At 41.3% G+C, this 20,674-nt stretch overlaps 1 protein-coding gene across 3 annotated transcripts in view; it reads right to left on the bottom strand.

Moving 5' to 3' along the window:
• Positions 1-2,617: 2,617 nt before the first annotated feature.
• Positions 2,618-20,674, bottom strand: part of ETFA (electron transfer flavoprotein subunit alpha) — a 103,894-nt gene continuing 85,837 nt past the window's right edge. Inside the window, exons 10-12 of one of the 3 annotated variants that reach the window (XM_055277662.2) lie at positions 17,845-17,910; positions 12,181-12,261; positions 2,618-2,921 (exon numbers count right to left, since the gene is read on the bottom strand). In XM_055277662.2, the coding sequence (XP_055133637.2) occupies positions 2,883-2,921; positions 12,181-12,261; positions 17,845-17,910 (186 nt within the window). In that variant the 3' untranslated portion in view covers positions 2,618-2,882. Of the gene's footprint in view, positions 2,922-12,180; positions 12,262-13,200; positions 13,222-13,376; positions 13,833-17,844; positions 17,911-20,674 lie in introns of those variants that run through there. The other 2 variants (XM_063638716.1, XM_055277661.2) reach the window with 2 other exon arrangements.

The raw sequence follows: 20,674 nt of genomic DNA, 5'->3' as shown, positions 1-20,674 counted from the left end.
CTTCAGGGCAGGGGCTGTGGCTCCAACAGCCTGTACTCTCAGAGTCTGGAAGGATACCGTCCTCCCTGTCAAGACCACAAGCTACTTTGGAGCAATGGCTGGACCACACACTCTTCTAGGTATTTTCTTCAGAGTCCCAAAACAGCACAGTTGGTGAGCCAGAGAACCCAGCAGGGAACATGTCCCCACAGAATTGCTGAGAGCGAGTGGGACCTGGGAGAAAGCTGATGCTGTCCCCTCTCAGCTACTAAGAAGCTAGGCCCAGGGCCATTACTAGGCCTCAGGCCTTCTGCAAGTGAAGAGGCCATCAGCTTCAGCTCACGGACCTGCTTGGCTCTGCCCTCAGAGGGCTGCCTTTCTAACATGCCTATTTCTGCCCTCCCAGGGACTCGGTGTTCTGCCAAAATAACCAGGCCACCAAATTCCCAGAGGCTGTGTGAGGTTAACCAAAGACCTCAAAGAAAGTAGGGGAAAAGGCAGGAAACCTATACACAAGCATTAAAGAAAGCTACCCCTAACACCTTTCCCCCATGCTGTTTCCAGAGCTATTGCTCTGGGTGCTAAGGCTGGACACAGGCGCAGAGTCAACAGGAACTGTTCGGTTTCCAAAAAAACAGATTAAAAGGGCACATTATATATATGTGCCTCTTGCATATATAATAGTTTTAACAACTTGCCTCCACCTCACATGGCTGCCTTTTTATGATAAGCTCTAAGTGGGCACTCAGAGGGACTTTTGAGTTGAATAAAATCCCACTGGAGGGACTATTCCAGAATGCGCATCCCTCCTTCTCAACCAGGGTCCTAAATGTGCCCTTCCCACCCAGCATGAAGTACTTAGTGCTCTTTACCTGAGGCTGCTGTGCAGTCGCACTGTCCCTTGAGCTGAGGTGAGGGAGAATCACGTCCTTAATGAAGTTACCACTCTGAAGCCAGTCTGCCTGGTTTCAAATCCTGACTCTCATTTATAAGCTGTCCGAATTAAGGCAAATTATATGACCTCTTTGAGCCTCAGCTTCCCCATCTGTAAAAGAAGGATAATAATAGCATCTAACTTAACAGGGTGCTGTGCGAACTGAAGGGGTTTAATACGTATAAAGTGCTAGAACAATGCCTGGTATATAGTAAGCATTATACTTAATGCTATGATGATGATGAGCTGTAAATACTAGTCCAGTGAACAGCTGCTTGGGGCTGACGCAGGGCAGCCATGACAGGAGGGAGCAAAGGGAGAAAGACCAACCAGTTCAACTCTGAGCCGAGGCACCACCTGGGATGTCCCTCCCTGAGCCAGCACACCTTCTATTGGGGGTGCCTCTGCGGCCGTCACCTTTGCCATCTCTCCTGCCCCCCAGTTATAGCATCCAACAGGGATGAGGGGTAAATGGAAAAAATCCTGAGCAAGGTTAGCCCTCTTAGGAAGAACCTCAAAGATAAAAACAAGACATAGGAATTACTCTCCCAAAGGTGATTCAAGCCATGTGGCCTTGGCCAAGTCACTTTACCTTCTTCACTTCTCTGTGCTTCAGTATCCCCATCTATACAACAAGGGGTCTGACCAGATGATCACTGGGCTCAGACATTCTAGGATTCTTCTATTCTAACAGACATTACTTGAAAAGAGGCATCATTCTACTGCTCTCCTCTCATCTCATTAAAAGAAGACTGAAATGCCAAAGATACAACTTTTAAAAGTCTTTTATAGCAACTGACTGTGACACAAATCAGAAAGGGTTCACTAGTCAGCTGGGGAAGGGCCCCAGGCTGGCCACACAAAGGCACTCTAGCCACCTCCATCACTTATCACTTCTCTTCCCTACTGTCTGCTTGATCCAGGTCACTACTCCCACTTCTGCAGATCTGATTCAGGAGGGCAGCCCTCTTTGTTCTACTCACCTACCTACCCACACCTTCCTGCAGGCCTGTTCAAAGCCTCACTAGCCTCTGCTCTTGGGCCTGCATCCACACCAGCTGCAGCCCTGCTGACACTCTTGGACCTCAGCTGTGCCCTGGGCAGCAGAATGAGAATGCCAGGGGTGACTACACAGGCCTGGGTGCTTCCAAAGAGAGCCCAAAAGAAGCCAACAGAAGGCAAAAGAAAGGCTAGAGCATTCTCTGCACAGGATTTTGAACGTTTATAATAACATCAAACTATCTGTTTGCATCAGAGGCCATGCTGTCTCAAAGCAGCCCCTCCTCCACTCTCCCTCCTTTACAGACAAAAGTCCTATAAACTGACAAAACCTTAAAATTAAACAGAAAATGAAATTTACCTTAAGCCAACTAAATACATGGAGCTGGGTCAGGTTTAAGTCAGGTCTGCTTTTGTCACATTAGCTATGGTCTTCTGAAGACTGGAGTATGTTTAAGATAATATTCATGCTTTATAGCCGTGCTTTGTTAACTCTGCACTTGCCAATTCAGTTACCTTCTCCTATGAAGTTTGCCCTTCAACAATGAGATTAGTTAGGTTGATTAGGCTGGTAGAGACAATCATGTTTACAATCTTCCTAAAACACAGAGCTCTCCATGAACAAGAAAAGCAAAAAAATAAATAAATAAACAAAATTTTTACTCCTTTTCTTCAATTTTCTCTAGAGGCTAGGCATATTTCTGATAGTTTTAAAGCTGTGGAAAAGCTTTATTATAGATTTTATTACAGAATTTAAAAATTTCAAAAAATAATTGTTTGGAACCACAGATAATTAAAAGGAAACATAGTAATCCCATAAACAAGCATTCTGGCATCTGTTAGAAATTTTCCCTCAAATTATGAAATGTAGCTCTCCATGCTTTCCAATGATTGTTATAGTACCCACAAATATCTGTGATTTCAGTGGAATACTTTAACATCAGTTTTCTTTTTAAGGCATGATCCTGATTCATTTTTTCTTCAATATCTCAGTCATTTCAGGAACTACCTGCAAATAAAAACAAAAAGTAATTAAGCAACTAGAGCCTTCACTGTGATACGGTCACAGCTCCGTAAGCAGTACAGGGAAGCCAAAAGAAACAACACAAATCACTGCTGAGGCACGAGGGCTCCCTCCTCTCCACCAGGAACCCCCTGTTCTCTGGTAGTCTCTCTTCCCACCCAGGGAGACTACCCAGGACTCAGGGCTGACAGGGCCTACAGCCCACTCATTGCCTAAGTGCCTTTTTTTTTTTTTTTTTTTTTTTTTGAGACAGGCTCTCACTCTGTCACCCAGGCTGCAGTGCAGTGGTGCAATTATGGCTCACTGCAGCGTCTACCTCCTGGGGTCAATCACTCCTCCCACCTCAGTCTCCCAAGTAGCCACCAACCTGTCTAATTTTTGTAGAGATGGGGTATCGTCATGTTGCCCAGGCTAGTCTCAAACTCCTGGGCTCAAATGATCTGCCTGCCTCAGCCTCCCAAAGTGTTGAGATTACAGGCGTGAACCACTGCACACACTGCTACCTTTTGGCTTTTTGACCCAACCACAAATTTCAAGAAGGCACCCTAGAAACAGGAAGCCCAATTTTTCTTGTCTGGGCGAAGAGTACTGTGTATTTACCTTCGTGTTTTCCTTGGCATTCTTCCCACCCTTAACTGCATTCCTGACTTTCCTTTGAAGTCCACACCAAAGTCTCTAGCTTACTGCAATTATGACTCCTGCCAACCTCCTCTATACTTGTTCTCTCACTGTTCATTCATTCATTCATCGTTCATTTCACAAACATATTGGTTGCTTTTTCAGCAGCACACTACTATCATCTGGCACACAGAAATATGCTACATGCTGAACATTCAATATCATCACTCTTTATTAAAATCAAGACCTTGTGTGCTAATGCAGTGGCCGGTCAGCAGACACAGTAAGAAACCACAGCAAGGGGAAATGGCCTGAGTTGGCTCCAATTTTAAAAAGGATTAATTACTAACTCTTAGTCGTGGTGGTGCAGTGGCTGCAACTGGAGCCTCTAGTGTACAGCTGCTTTGTCACTGCTTGGACAGAGAAGAGCTGTCCGAGGGGGCTGCAGGGAATGTCACACAGATACTCTGAAAACTGGTCCAGCCACTTGTGCAAAATATCAATTACCCAGTCTTCCAAGGGGCTTTCAGCTGCCTTAGCTCACAAAGATCCTAGCTGAACTCGCCACTGATGAATATAGCCTCTCAATTATTTAAGAGAGCTACATTTCCATTAGGTGGCAATAATGTGTTCGTACAAAATTTATTAAGGAAATTGTCGACATGTTGTTTCTTCCGAATGTCACTGTCTCTAGCCTATTAAAAGGCCCATGTTTACCATGGAGCCAGCAGGCATTTGCTCAGGGGTGGCATTAAGTGCTGGCACCACTTCTCCCAGCTTTCCTCAGTGGAGAGACCATGAGCTCATGCCAGTCACACAGATGACATGCCAACTGAGCTTCACACGGGACCTGTATATTTCATGAAAAATAGGATAAAGCCCAACTTCTTTTACCACAAAGTGAAACACTAATTTGGTTTAGAATATATAACTTTTTAAAATTTTACCGAATATATCCTTACCACACTCCCCATGAAAGGGTTGAGAGGATTTTCTCTATCATCTATATCTTTTTTTATTAGATCAACCACATGCTTTTTTTTTTCTTTTCTGAGACAGGGTTTCGCTCTTGTTGCCCAGGCTGGAGTGCAATGGCGCCGTCTCGGCTCACTGCAACCGCCGCCTCCCAGGTTCCAGCAATTCTCCTGCCTCAGCCTCCCAAGTAGCTGCGATTACAGGCACTCACCACCATACCCAGCTAATTTTTTTGTATTTTTAGTAGAGATGGGGTTTCACCAAGTTGGCCAGGTTGGTCTCGACCTCCTGACCTCAGGTGATCCACCTACCTCGGACTCCCAAAGTGCTGGGATTACAGGCGTGAGCCACTGCACCCAGCCCAACTGCACACCTTTAAAGCATACCACACGATGCCTTATTTAGGAAAAAGGAAATGCTAACTCAGGTTCATTGAGTGTCTGATGGCCTGAGCACACTGAAAGATCTGGATTCTTGTTTCTATTCTCTTTTAGATATTGCAGAGGCAGCTCCCTACTCAGTAAGACCCAATAAAAGTCACTTAAGTTTTTTTAAAAAAAGACAACCTACTGATATAAATCACAGTACAAGTATATTTCACTCATTCACTTAGTACTTCCTCCGGGTAGTACTAAGGGAAACAGAGAAGCTCTCTGTCACTGTGGGAGTGACAGAGGAGTTCTGCCTCCTAGTTGGCAAGAATAGACAGAGGCCTATGAACCACCCAATCAGAAGTGTCCTCAGCTTATACTGGAATGTAGGAGAAGGAGAAGAGAACAGCATTAAAAGCTCCAAATTCAGGAGTTCTGAGGAAGATCAGTGTGGATTAGGAAAATTCAGAACATCAAACTAAAGAAGAAAAGGATTCTAGGCAAAAAACAAGGCACAGACAGAGATAAACAACTGCAGGTTCCAGAGATAGTAAAGAGACTGCAGTGACTATGAGGGAGAAGAGGAAAGAACAGAAGGTTTAGAAAGATAAGTGGTTTGCTGAGTTCATTCAATGGGAACAGAATAGTCTCTTTGAACAGACAGATGGTGCTGGGACAACTGGATAATCACATGCCAAAGAATGAAGATGGACTCCTACCTCACACCATATACAAAAATTAACTCAAAATGGATCAACAACCTAAATATATGAGCTAAAACCATAAAACTCTTATAAGAAAACAGGGGTGAATCTTCACGACCCAATATTTGGCAATGGATTCTTAGATATGATGCCAAAAGCACAAGCAACAAAATTTAAAAAAAGATAAATTGGACTTCATCAAAATCTAAAACTCTTGCACATCAAAGGATATTCTCAAGAAGGTGAAAAGCTAACCTACAGAATGAGAGAAAACGTTTGGAAATCACATCTCTGATAAGTGTTCAGTATCCAGAATATGTAAAGAATTCACACAAGTCAACAAAAAGAGAAACAGCCCAACTGAAAATGGGCAAAAGAGGTGGATAAACACTTCTCTAAATGAGATATATGAATGGCCAATGAACATCTTTTCATATGTTTATGTGCTTAACATCACTAGTTATTAGGAAAACGCAAATCAAAGTCACGATGAGATACCATTTCACACCTACTAGGATGACTAGAATTAAAAAACAGAAAATAAGTGTTACTGAGGATGTGGAAAAACTGGAACCCTTGTGCACTGCTGGTGGGAACGTAAAATCATGCAACTTCTATGGAAAGAAGTTTGAAGGTTCTTCAAAAAGCTAAACACAGAATTATCATATGACCCAGCAATTCTACTCCTAGTTATATACCCAAAAGAACTGAAAGCAGGGGCTTGAGCAGATACTTGTAGGCCAATATTCACTACACTATGGATTAGGCAATGGGTTTCTGTTTTGTTTTTTTTTTGAGATGGGTTCTCTTTTGCCCAGGCTGGAGTGCAGTGGCATGATCTTGGCTCACTGCAACTTCTGCCTCTTCCCAAGTTCAAATGATTCTTCCACCTCAGCCTCCCCAGTAGCTGGGGCTATAGGTGCGTGCCACCATGCCTAGCTAATTTTTGTATTTTTTGGTAGAGATGGGGTTTCACCATATTGGCCAGGCTGGTCTCAAACTCGTGACATCGAGTGATCCACCCACCTTGGCCTCCCAGTGCTGGGATTACAGGTGTGAGTCACCATGCCTGGCTGGCAATGGTTTTTTAGATATGAGACTTCAAGCATAAGCAACAAAGAAAAAATTGGTAAGCTGGATTTCATCAAAATTTAAAACTTTCTTTATTTTAAAACTTTTTCTCCCCCTTTTTCATAGGCATTGACAAAATTTAAAACTTTCATGCTTTAAAGGACACCATTAAGAAAGTGAAAAGACAACCCACACAATGGGAGAAAATATTTGCAAATCAAATATTCAATAAGGGACTTATATTCATAATATATAAAGAACACTAACAACTCAAGAACAAAAAGATAATGTGATTTAAAAATTACAAAGGATCTGAATAAGCTTTCTCCAAAGAAAATATACAAATGGCCAATAAGCAGATGAAAAGATACTAAACGTCATTTGCCATCAGGGAAATACAAATCAAAACCACAATGAGATACCACCTCACACTCATTAGAAGGGTTATATTTAAAAAGACAGACAATAACATATATTAATGAGTATATAGAAAAACTGGAGCCCTCACACATTTTTGGTGGGAATGTAAAAGGGGGCAGCCACTTTGAAAACAACCTGACGGGTATTCAAAATGTTAAACTCAGAGTTACCAGGTGACCCAGCAATTCCATTCCTAGACATCCATCCAAAAGCAATGAAAACATAGGTCTGCACAAAACCTCATATGTGAATGTTCATAGCAGCATTATTCATAATAGCCAAAAAGGGGAAAAACCCAACATGTCCATTAAATGATAAATGAATGAACAAAATGTTACATACCCCTACAATGGATATTATTTGGCAAGAAAAAGAAACAAAGTACTAACACAGGCTATAACATGGATGAACTTTGAAAACCTTATGTTAACTGAAAGAAGTCAATCACAAAGATCACATATTACATAATTCCATTTATATGAAACATCCAGGACTGGCCAATCTATAGAAACAGAAAGTAGATTAGTGGTTGACAGGAGCTGGGGCTGGGGGCTGGGGATGCAGAATGTAAAACAGGGAGTGAATGCTGATAGGTATGGAATTCTTTTTGGTGTGATGAAATGTGTGATAGTGGTTGTGTAACTGTGAAAATACTAAAATTCACTGAATTGTACATTTTTAAATGGTGAGTTTTATGGTACGTGAATTATATCTCAGTAAAGCTGTTATATTAAAACAAACAAACAAAAAAACAGGTGGTGCCCTATGCCCTATCACTGTAACTACAATTATAATATTTACCATTTATTGAGCACCTACTATGTACCTGTACAGAACAGGCAGGCTAATATTTGTCACAGACTCTATTAGTATTAGGTACAGTATAATCTCATTTAATCTTCATTACAACATTTAAAGAGGTAGTGTAATATTTACATTACTTACAAGGAAGCTGATGTCCAGAGATTAAATATCTTAGCCAAGATAATTTAACTAGTATGTGGCCAAGGTAGAATTGGAATTAAAGGTCTTAATTACTATAACATATTATTTCTGTGGGAAAAACAAACTTGTCCTTTATAACTAATGATTGTTGAAGGGTCAAGCGAACCAATTAATACAAGAGAATAAAATGTTATGCATATTCATTTTTACTCCAGATACAGTTCTACTTGGTGAGCAAAATATCACCTAGGGAATTATTAGTCTAACAGCTGTATATACATGTTACACATGATACAATTTGCAATTTAAAATTTTCACACAAAAATTAGGCTAAAAAAGTCCTTTCTGTACGCTATTATTTGACTTCTATTTTCTTTAGATCGTAATCCAAAATAGATAATGCTAATTAATTCTCACCCATAATTTGTATAATTAATTGTATTTCTTAATGTTATATAAAGATGTTACCTTATATATTTCTTAATGTTACATAAATATGTTTAAAAATTATAATTTTAAAATATAATAACAATACATAAAATACAAAAAATAAAATTTTATTATAAACTATAAATATAACATTAAGAAATATAATTATACAAATATTGTATTTTTGATTTTTTTAAATCAAAAGTATTAAATATTTGATTTTTAAAATATTTTCTTTAAATATTTGATTTTTAAAAAACGAGGTCACCCCAGTAAGGAGTATATTCACCAAACCACTTTGTCTGTGCTCTTCTGTCAGAATTACTACAGTATTCACCTACAATAAGCTCATTCTAATTTCAGCTGAGAAAACGACTTGATGCATACTCTGTAGGTTCCTAGAGTCTGTCAAAGGTGCGATTCTTTTTACTGCACCTTATCCAAGGTACAATAGTAGTGGTGAGCCACCCAGCTGTAGTACCTGCTGAGCCAGAGAGGCAGAGAGATGAGAGAGAAGGGGAACAGAAGCAGGACCCCGGCTTAGTTGTGCCCATAACCTGCTGATTGTCCCAAATCACATATCTCTGGGACAGGCAACTTAAAAAGAATGCACCTGGCTTGTGTTACTCACATAGTAACAAACAGGAGTCTGCCATATGTTTAATATTTTTATAATCTTTAGTTTTTTTCCCCCAAATTGAATTTTTTTTTTTGAGACAGGGTCTTACTCTGTTGCCGAGGCTGAAGTGCAGTGGTATAATCATGGCTCACTGAAGTCTCAATCTCCTGGGCCCACGTGACCCTCCTACCTCAGTCTCCCAAGTAGCTGGGACCACAGGCACATGTCACCAGAGCCGGCTAATTTTTGTATTTTTTGTAGAGATGGGGTTTCACCACGTTGCCCAGGCTGGTCTCCTACTCCTGGACTCAAGTGATCCGCCTTTCCTCGGCCTTCCAAAGTGCTGGGATTACAGGCATAAGCCATTGTGCCTGGCCTCCCAAACTGCATTTTTTAAGGACTGATTAACTTCTCTACTTTTGTATTAATCAAATACATATATAACTGTACTTCAGAACTTTTTTTTTTTTTTTGAGACAGAGTCTTGCTCTGTTGCCCAGGCTGGAGTCCAGTGGCACCATCTTGGCTCACTGCAACCTCTGCCTCCCAGGCTCAAGTGATTCTTGTGCCCCAGCCTCTCGAGTAGCTGGGATTACAGGCATGCATCACCATGCTCAGCTAATTTGTTTTTCACAGTTTTAGTAGAGACAGCGTTTCACCATCTTGCCCAGGCTGGTCTCAAACTCCTGAGCTCGGGTGATCCGCCTGCCTCAGCCTCCCAAAGTGCTGGGATTGCAGGTGTGAGCCACCGCTCCTGGCCATGCACTTCAGAACTTCTAAGCTGTAGGAGATAGTGATTGCCTTAATACAATTCTAGCTAAAAGCACATAAACATGATATCTTGGTCTAAAGTCTCTCTCTAGTCCAGTGTGGGCTTCCTAAAATACCAAAAGGAGCCTGAGAACCTGAAACTGGAAGTCAGCTGACTAGATGATTTTTAAGGCCTCGTTCCACTTCACTGTCTTAGGACTCTTTCTCACTGAGATACCTCTGTGTCCACACACATGCATATTCTCATGCCAAACCTGGGAGCTGCCCTTAATGCAGGAGCACAATGTGTGTGACCCCATTCTATCAATAATGACTACAACGAAGCTCCTGCCCCAAGGCAGGTGTCCACTGGAAGAACACTGAAAATTTCCAACTGCTTAACAGTTTATCTTTTTATCATGAAAGCCCCCATGTGAGTTTTAATACATAGTACACAGGCAGACAGAAAAATGTAACAAAATTACTTATAAGTTTATTAAAATATTCTCTTGAGGAAAAAAGGCAACTACAGTAGACATCTACTTGCAAACATGGATGAGGTTCAGAAAGTACTTAATTTTGCTTTTAAATAAAAATAATATTTACCCCCTATTCACACCAATAGTAAGAAGTGAATTCTTACTACGTGAACAAAGTTATCATTATACACAGAAAAAAAAAATTCTCTTTTTCATACCAGCTCCCCTTCCCACTGGAACATCTTAGTGGGAAAATGACTGACATTACTGTTTGTTCTTACGCACTTGGGCCAGGCAACATGAGCAGCTGACCTGCCTGAACCCCAAATACCAAATACAGAGCTTCAGGGTTACTGAAGAGGGGTAATGTTTTTCCCAAGACAAAATCTAAGCTCTTTGGCGGGGGCCTTCTGAGGGGAAGTATGCCCAACACTGAGCCAGAGCAAGAGCCCCATCCTAGTCTTTGCATGCAGTCTGAGCCATCACGGAGTAATCGGCTCAAGGGTCCTATTTCCATCCTTCACTGAGCATGAACATACTTCAAAGTACAAATGTGCTCTCCAGGCACACTCACTAGTTCCTCTAGATCATATGCAGTGCTGGTGAAGTCACAGAAATGGGCCAATCTTCTTGCTGAGGGGACCACCTGTAGCTCTGTTCTCAGGCTGAAGCCTCTCCACTGAGGCCGAGGCCTCTCCACTGAGGCCCATAGCCCCTCGCTGTGGTTCTACATGAGGGGTTCCTCACCCCAGCAAACCCACTTTTCCTAGGGTTGGATGCTATTTTCAGAGTGTCAATTCCTGCATGAGTGATTTCTGCATAAGATAACCTAGAAACATGTAGGCAGACCCAGGGAAAAGAAGAGACCAGGCCATGCATGAGTCATGACCTTTAAATGTGGCCAAATGAGTATCAGGTGCTCATCACCTGTAATTCACTAATTAATATCATGAAAGTAATTTTTCTCATGGGAAGGTCAAATATGGAGGTGACGGCAAGAAAGAAGGAACACTCAAGAGTGTGAGGAGTGGGAAATAAGTGCTCTCCCTATGCTCGTCAGCTAAGGAAGGCCATTAACCCACAAACACAGCAAGCAGAGCATTCCTATTGAGTTGGATAAGCTGGATATGAGTGCCTACTCTCCCCTGAAAAGCTCTAGCATTCTTGGCAAATCCCTGAATAAGGGGTTTTGATGTTAATTTCTTTAGGGTACCTGCCAAATATGATTCTAGGTTATAAATTACTTGAATCACTTCACATTGTGCATTAACTTAGCACATGAGATGCCAAAAACTATGTGGGTTTTTTTTTTTTTTTTTTTTTTTTGAGACAGAGTCTCACTCTGTCACCCAGGCTGGAGTATAGTTGCGTGATCTCTGCTCACTGCAAGCTCTGCCTCCTGGGTTCACACTATTCTCCTGCCTCAGCCTCCCGAGTAGCTGGGACTACACGCACCTGCCACCACATCCAGCTAATTTTTTGTATTTTTTAGTAGAGACAGGGTTTCACTGTGTTAGCCAGGATGGCCTCGATCTCCTGACCTCATGATCCGCCCGCCTTGGTCTCCCAAAGTGCTGGGATTACAGGAGTGAGCCACCACGCCCGGCCGCCATGTGGATATTTTAAAGACAATTTGGACTCTTTCTTAAAAGGAAAGTTATAATGCTCTATATAAACAACACATATCTACTCTTAGAGCAACTTAAAGTAGGTCAGAATTGTGTACATATATTAACAGTATACATACAAACATAGACACACAAACACACAATGTTTTCTTTTAATAGCTTCATCCCTGACCAATTCTGAGAGTTTCTCGGATAACAATCTAGATAATAGCAATTTCTCTCAAGGCCAGCTTACCTTAAATAAATCTGCAACTATTCCATAATCTGCCACTTGGAAAATTGGAGCTTCTGGGTCTTTATTAATAGCCACAATTGTCTGTGAAATAAGAACAAAGAGTTTGACTTTTACCAAGAAAACATTCCACACAGACTGATAGTTCTATTTTAACTTCCCTTACAATATATTAATATTCTTAAAATGTCTACCAAATAAGATTTGATGCATCTGTGTCAATATTGTAAATTTATTAGAAATTTCCAGGTTGGAATGTAATAAAATTCTCTCTTACCCACATCTAGCCCATCTCAGTATTAAAGAGTTTAAAATCATTATTTTTTAAAAGTTCTTCTTTTGACTTACAAAAAAAAATTTTGATTTTAGGTGAAAAAGTAACAAATCTATACCCAAATCCACAGCCTTTGTAGTGCAAATTATTTTGTCCTTCATTTATTATTTTAAATTATTCTGGAGGACAGGCACAGTGGCTCACACCTGTAATCCCAGCACTTTGGGAGGCCAAGACAGGTGAATCACCTGAGGTCAGGAGTTTGAGACTAGCCTGGCCAACATGGTAAAACCTGTCTCTACTAAAAATACAAACATTAGCCAGGCATGGTGGCGTGTGCCTGTAATCCCAACTACTTGGGAGACTGAGGCAGGAGACTCACTTGAACCTGGGAGGCAGAAGTTGCAGTGAGCAGAGATCACGCCACTGCACTCCAGCAGTGAGACTCTGTCTCGACAAAAATAAAAATAAAAATAAATAAATAGGCCAGGCGCGGTGGCTCACGCCTGTAATCCCAGCACTTTGGGAGGCCGAGGCGGGCAGATCACAAGGTCAGGAGATCAAGACCATCCTGGCTAACACGGTGAAACCCCATCTCTACTGAAAAATACAAAAACTTAGCTGGGCGTGGTGGCGGGCGCCTGCAGTCCAAGTTACTCGGGAGGCTGAGGCAGGAGAATGGCATGAACCCGGGAGGCGGAGGTTGCAGTGAGCTGAGATCGCGCCACTGCATTCCAGCCTGGGCGACAGAGCGAGACTCTGTCTCAAAAATAAATAAATAAATAAAATAAAATAATTATTCTGGGATATTCTAACAATATGAAAGCTAAACTATCTTGTCAGCCTGTTATTAAGGGACGTTAAACAGCTTTAAGTCCTTATGTACATAGCAAATAGATTAATAAAAGAAACAAATTACATGTATCTCTTATAAAAGCTGTCAAACATTTCTCTTATTTGCTATAAAAATATTCTTAAATGCAGGCCAGGCATGGTAACGCATACCTATAATCCCAGCACTTTGGGAGGTGGAGGTGGGAGGATCACTTGAGCCCAGGAGTTCAAGACCAGCCTGCGCAACACAGGGAGACCCCATCTCTACAAATAAAAGATAAAAGCTTATGCCTGTAATCCCAGCACTTTGAGAGGCCGAAGCAGGCGGATCACTTGAGGTCAGGAGTTCGAGACCAGCCTGGCCAATATGGTGAAACCCCATCTCTACTAAACACACAAAAATTAGCCAAGTGTGGTGGTGCGCGCCTGTACTCCCAGCTGTTCGGGAGGCTGAGACAGGAGAATCGCTCAAATCTGGGAGGTGGAGGTTGCAGTGAGCCAAGATTGTGCACCGTACGTTAGCGTGGGTGACAGAGTGAGACTCCGTCTCAAAGAAAAAAAAAAAAGGAAAAGCTATCATTCAAATCATTCTTTTATTAATATCAGATAGTTTATCAATACAAATAGTTTGGTATTCCCCATAGATGCTTCTAACACCACTGCAGTTACACTCTAATGTAGTATTATTTTAATAGATTGTGGACTAAAAATAATTCAAATCTCTAGAAGTAAAATTAAGTTTCTACCTACCTGGCATTGTATGTTGTGAAAACAGCTGGTATTAAAAAATACATTAAGTATTTTGATGTAGCCTGACTTAAAATACAGGCTACATGATATCCAACATCTGCGTATTTCCCTTAGAGGGGTTCCTCAGAGAGATGTGCAGAAGATGCCAGAATGTCTAAGATTGGAACATGGTATGGTCCAGGTAACTGCTAATCCAGAGAAACATGCTACACACATTAAGATGCATGGTCAGAGACAATAAACAAGTTTCAGACATGAGCCTCAAATCCAAAGGCACAAGAACAAACATTTTGAATTGCAGGTGTTGATTTGCATTGATGTGTTTCTCTTTTGGGAATGTGTAACCTGCTTCACAGCGATAAATAGAGATTTGTTTAGTTATTGATGGTAAATTATTCTTCTAGAGGCCACTTAGTCAGACATCTGGGAGTTTAATCATCCGAAAGCTTTTTCATTATACTATATAACAATTGTTATTATCATTATTACTTTGAGACAGGGTCTCATTGTGTTGCTCAGGCTGGAGTGCAGTGGTACAATCAGCTCACAGAAGCCTTGATCTCCTGGGCTCAAGTGATCCTCCCACCTCAACCTCCTGAGTAGCTGGGACCACAGGGGTATACCACTATGCTCAGATAATTCTTTCATTTTTTGGAGAGATGGGGTTCTCACTGTGTTGCCCAGGCCACTCTCCAACTCCTGGGCTCAAGTGATCCTCCTGCCTTGGCCTCCCAAAGTGCTGGGATTACAGTGAGCCACCATGCCTGCCTTAAAAGTTATTTTTAAAGAGAGAGCATATAACTGTGGGCAAGGAACCACTACAGTATTTAACAAAAAAGATGTGGGGCTGGTTATTGTTCTTCAGATTATTAAAATAATATTCCTAAATAATCAATTGTAAAGAACCACAATAAAGTCTTGCTTGTATCCAAAGCTCTCTCAATAGCTCCTCACAAGCTCAAGTTCTTCCTCTTTACTAAGCTTTGAAATGCATAGATTGTATTCAGCCATATTATTATTACTTTTTTTTTTTTTTTTTTTTAGATGGAGTCTCGTTCTGTCACCCTGGCTGGAGTGCAGTGGCGCGATCTCGGCTCACTGCAGCCTCCGCCTCCCGGGTTCATGCCATTCTTCTGCCTCAGCCTCCCAAGTAGCTGGGACTACAGGCGCCCGCCACCACGCCCGGTTAATTTTTTCTATTTTTAGTAGAGATGGGGTTTCATCGTGTTAGCCAGGATGGTCTCGATCTCTTGACCTCAGGTGATCTGCCCGCCGTGGCCTCCAAAGTGCTGGGATTACAGGTGTGAGCCACTGCACATGGCCTCAACCATATTACTATATATTAGTTCAGAAAGTGCTTTCATTAGATTCATTTGATTTAACAATCAAATCTTGAATTCCTTCAACTAAACCAGGATTCTAATTAAAATTGCAGCTTGTAGGGAATGCAACTGTCAGATTTAAACCATTCTAATATCCCATTTTAGAACTAAAGACTGTCTCCTATGCAGATAATGGGGCTATGACAACACAGGACGACACAGACAACAGGATGAGACAGTGACAACAAGGGCTATGTCTTTTTCATTTCAGCATTCCCAGCTTCTAGTACAAGGAATGGTCTTAATAAACATCTGTTGACTAGATGGAGATACAAAGTCTTGGCTGACCCCCAACACCAGTCTCCTTACTTCAACTGTTCCCTATTTGCTCTGACATACACTACCTAGTGTCTCTCCCACAATCCAGCCCTGTTGGCATGGGGTGAGAATTTTCATTGGTATCTTCTTGACAGGCAGAATCTTTTATTTTTAGAGAAGCAGAATTCTAGCTATGTCTGAACTGGTCTGGCTAAAAATATACTTTAAGGCTGCTGGTGTTGGAGTTTCTTTCATTTATTATTTTTTCTTAATGCAGCAATCACATTTTCCCCATTGGCACTGCTGTTTTCACAGCTCAGTAAAGAAACCTACCATCCAACTGTAAAATCTGACTGGTTTTGGGCCAGTTCATTTAGAAGCTACAAAGAGGTAGTGCATGCATTTCAAGTTAGAAGTTAAGCCTGTTAAAAGTTTTATTATCTTTTATATCAAGCTTCCATCTGAATGGATAAATGCAGGAATGTCAGAGGCATCTCTGACTTCATGAAAGATAAGTTCATAATTCAAACTATACATTATTATGCATGAATTAATGTGTCATATTCTGAAATATATGTTCAGAATCGTTACACAGGACTTTCAGAGTAGTCCAAGTAGCAAGTTAAAATCAAGTGTTTCCTGGCCGGGCACGGTGGCTTATGCCTGTAATCCCAGCACTTTGGGAGGCTGAAGCGGGTGGATCACCAGGTCAGGAGATCAAGACCATCCTGGCTAACACAGTGAAACCTCATTTCTACTAAAAATACAAAAAAATTAGCCGGGGCCGGGCGCGGTGGCTCACTCTTGTAATCCCAGCACTTTGGGAGGCCGAGGCGGGCGGATCATGAGGTCAGGAGATCGAGACCACGGTGAAACCCCGTCTCTACTAAAAACACAAAAAATTAGCCGGGCGTGGTGGTGGGCGCCGGTAGTCCCAGCTACTCGGAGAGGCTGAGGCAGGAGAATGGCGTGAACCTGGAAGGCGGAGCTTGCAGTGAGCCGAGATTGCGCCACTGCACTCCAGCCTGGGTGACAGAGCAAGACTCCGTCTCAAAAAAAAAAAAAAAAAAATTAGCCGGGTGTGGTGGTGGGCGCCTGTAGTCCCAGCTACTCAGGAGGCTGAGGCAGGAGAATGGCATGAACCCGGGAGGCGGAGCTAGCAGTGAGCCGAGATCAGGCCACTGCACTCCAGCCTGGGTGAAATCAGCCTGGGCGACAGAGCGAGACTCTTGTCTCAAAAAAATAAATAAACAAATAAAAATTAAGTGTTTCCTTCCTCTACTTATTGCACCTTTTTTTTTTTTTTTTTGAGACGTAGTCTCGCTCTGTTACTCAGGCTGGAGTGCAGTGACGCAATCTCGGCTCACTGCAAGCTCCGCCTCCCGGGTTCACGCCATTCTCTTGCCTCAGCCTCCCGAGTAGCTGGGACTACAGGCACCCGCCACCATGCCCGGCTAATTTTTTTTGTATTTTTAGTAGAGACGGGGTTTCACCGTGTTAGCCAGAATGGTCTCGATCTCCTGACCTCATGAACCGCTGGCCTCGGCCTCCCAAAGTGCTGGGATTACAGGCGTGAGCCACCGTGCCCGGCCCCATACTTACTGCACTTTTGATAATTACTGAGATACTGAGATATTAAGATGGCCTGATGCTCCAACCCAAAATGTGTTGGTTATACTTTGATAACAACCCAAGAAGTGGGGCCCTGCTGATATATGAGATTGTGAGGGTTAGAGGACCAAAGTGAAGCAGACAGAGAGAGAATCAGGGATCAAAACCTCAAAAATAAGTTACACGTTCAGAAATCATCAGATTGTTTAAGCCTGATATTTTCTATCCACAGATTGTTATAGCTGAAGGGCAACTTAGTGATCATCATTCAATACCCACATTTAGTAGACAAAGAAACTGAGTTTGCAGACAGCACTCATCATGCATTAAGTTAGCAGTGGAGCTATAACTCAAGTTCAGGCCTCTTTCCATGACACAGCACTGCCTCTGTGACCAATAATTTTTAAGGCAGTGAACGGTAGCTTTTATTTCTTTCAGTTCCCAGATCTACATTAGTGTGAATGGCTTGACTACATGCACTGTAACTACATGGAAACATACAAGGTAAGCCAAATCCTAAAATGTGGAAACATTTTAACATCACTGATATACAATTACCTTGCTGTCTTTCATCCCAGCTAAATGTTGGATGGCTCCAGATATTCCAACAGCAATATAAAGTTCCTGAAATAAAAGAGGTCACATTATTAATATGTATTTATATTATATAATACTTTCCAAACTGTTTGCTATTAGCAGTTTAAGTCTTAGGCAAAAGATATGTTAAATAAAATAGAGGCAAAATGTATTGCTTAAATTATGCTTTCCTTTTTCTCTGATCTCCTTAACCTACAGTTCTCTTTTTCCTATGAATTCCTATAGCAGTGGTGGTATAATAAATATGTAGATAATGAGGATTACTGAACATTTACTATGTGCCAGACACAGTGTTAAGCATTTTACATCAAGTGTCTCAATCTCACAATTACCTGTGAGGTAGCATTTTTCATCTGTGGCACTCACTTGAAAATCACTGCACAACCCATACATGCTGTACATACCCATTAAAAATTAACAACATACACACATTGTATATTAACATATAAACACATATACTCAAATATATTAAAATAAATTTTGACTTAGTTGTTTGGCTTAGTTGTTCGCCTTATCACAAAAGGATATTTGTTAAAATGGTAATTAGGATATGTTTACTAAACTTTGTATTTAGAAAAACCAGAAATACAAATCACTATCAAGAGATTTTAAACACACACACACACACACACACACACACACACACACACACACACACACGTTCTCTCAATAAAACATAACAAACTTCTCAAAGGTATGGGCTGAACCTTTGTGTTTCCAGAGCCTAACAAAAGGCCTCCATACCATAGTTTTTCGGTAAATGTTGATGATATTTGTACCTCTTCCTGCCCCTCTGCCCTCAATAATTACAAAGGGAATGATGACTGACACTGTTCTGTCTCCTTATCTAAAATTTTTACAGTGCCTTTGTTTGAAAATAAAAACACACTTCCATTATGAAAAACTTTAAGCACTTTAATAAGTGCTTAATTAGAAGAGCTTACCTGCTTCATTCTGTTTACCAGGTATAATTAAAGCTTCAATTGAAAACCTTGTCCCACACAAAAACTGAACAAACAAGTCCTGGCCTGGGTAGGAGGTATAACTACCATGTAACCAGACTGACACTAAGGTTTTGTGACAACTGACAGTAAAGTCTCTCCTCGATATGAATAATATGTGGAAGGCATTGAAGGTGGTTCTGTTATACTTACTTTTATTACAGGGCAGATACTTCAAAAGCCAATGACAGTGTCAAGGTGGTCCCACCTTGTTTTCTGCACTGCTTATGATCTCATTTAACAATTGCTCAATCCAAAATAAGAGCATTTCAACGAGGATGTGGAAATAATGTTATTACCTCCTAATGTTATGATTTTTCATAGCACCTAATTGTATATGGCCACATACAAGTCAATTCACCTCTCAGGGCCTCACTTTTTCCAATTGTAAACAGAAGAGGTACAGCTCCAGCACTGGTGCTTGTAAAGAAAGCTCCCCAGGATACTCTGACGTATAGCCAGAGCTGGAGAACCACTACAATCGGTGATCCCTCAGCTCTTTGGCAGCCTGAATCTTACAACTGTCCAGCCCCCTGCAGTACTCCCTGATCTTTACAAGCATAAAGTGTCCAACTGCTCCTAGAGCAGCACCATGTAACCTGGACAAGGAAACAATCTAGTCCCCAAAGTGAGTTAATCATCTAAAAATGAGATGAGCTTGTTTTTTTGAATCAACTTGTTCTATAGTTACCAAAAGCCTGAAGACAAGAACAATTTGGCATAATAAGACTGTGTCTTAGGGTGGGGAGGAATGCTGCAGAAAGTATGGATGAAGATAAAAAGCAATTGCATGCTCTGTGATTCTACCTTGAATGTATCCAGTGTGTTAATTGTGACCCTACATAGTTGGACAATGCAATAAGGCCCTGTCATCATACTGTCTCTCAGACATGGACACTTGCATAAGTAGTAAACTTCTTCCACTACTTTCTATTTAAGATTTAGAAGTAATTCAATAGGTTTTTTTTTTTTTTTTTTTTTTTTGAGATAGAGTCTCACTCTGTCACCCAGGCTGGAGTGCAATGGCACAGTCTTGGCTCACTGCAACCTCCACCTCCCAGGTTCAAGCGATTCTCCCGCCTCAGCCTCCCAAGCATCTGGGACTACAGGTGTATGCCACCCCACCCAGCTAGTTTTTTTATTTTTAGTAGAGACGGGGTTTCACTATGTTGGCCAGGCTGGTCTCGAACTCCTGACCTTGTGATCCACCCACCTTGGCCTCCCAAAGTGCTGGGATTACCAGCATAAGCCACGGCACCCAGCCTTCAATAGGTAATTTTAAGGTCACCTCAGTTTATTCTGACTAGCATTTCATTCATAAAGGGACATTTGTTAAACTGTTAATCAAAATATACTAACATTCATATTCAGAAAAACCTGGCAACCAAATTCTAACATAAAGATTTTTAAAGCAAGCTATTTAGCTAGACACTACTCTTTTAGGTATATTCTCAGAGCAAGCATTGGAAAAGACCAGTAGTCCTGTAAATGAGTCTTTCTGTCATACATGTCTACAGCAAATTCAAGTCTTAAAAGCTCCATGTGCATTATAAAATGCTAATAAAAATGTTGATTCACTCTAGCAGTAAACATAAATATAATATAAATGAAAATTACTTAAAACCCCCTGTGTCCCCAAAAATGAATTCCATTGACTTTAGCCATAAGTGTCACTAAGGAAATAAGAGATTCTGGGCCAAAACAAACTGAAGGCAGGTGCTCCAGGGCCATTTCTACCTTTCTGATCACAATAAATGGTCCAAATGGATCTACATGACCAACAGGACTTT

This window comes from Symphalangus syndactylus, chromosome 5 (genome assembly GCF_028878055.3).
Source record: "Symphalangus syndactylus isolate Jambi chromosome 5, NHGRI_mSymSyn1-v2.1_pri, whole genome shotgun sequence".
NCBI lineage: Eukaryota > Metazoa > Chordata > Mammalia > Primates > Hylobatidae > Symphalangus > Symphalangus syndactylus.
Note: the sequence above shows the minus strand (reverse complement) of the source record. Positions and strands in the feature narration are given on the sequence as shown.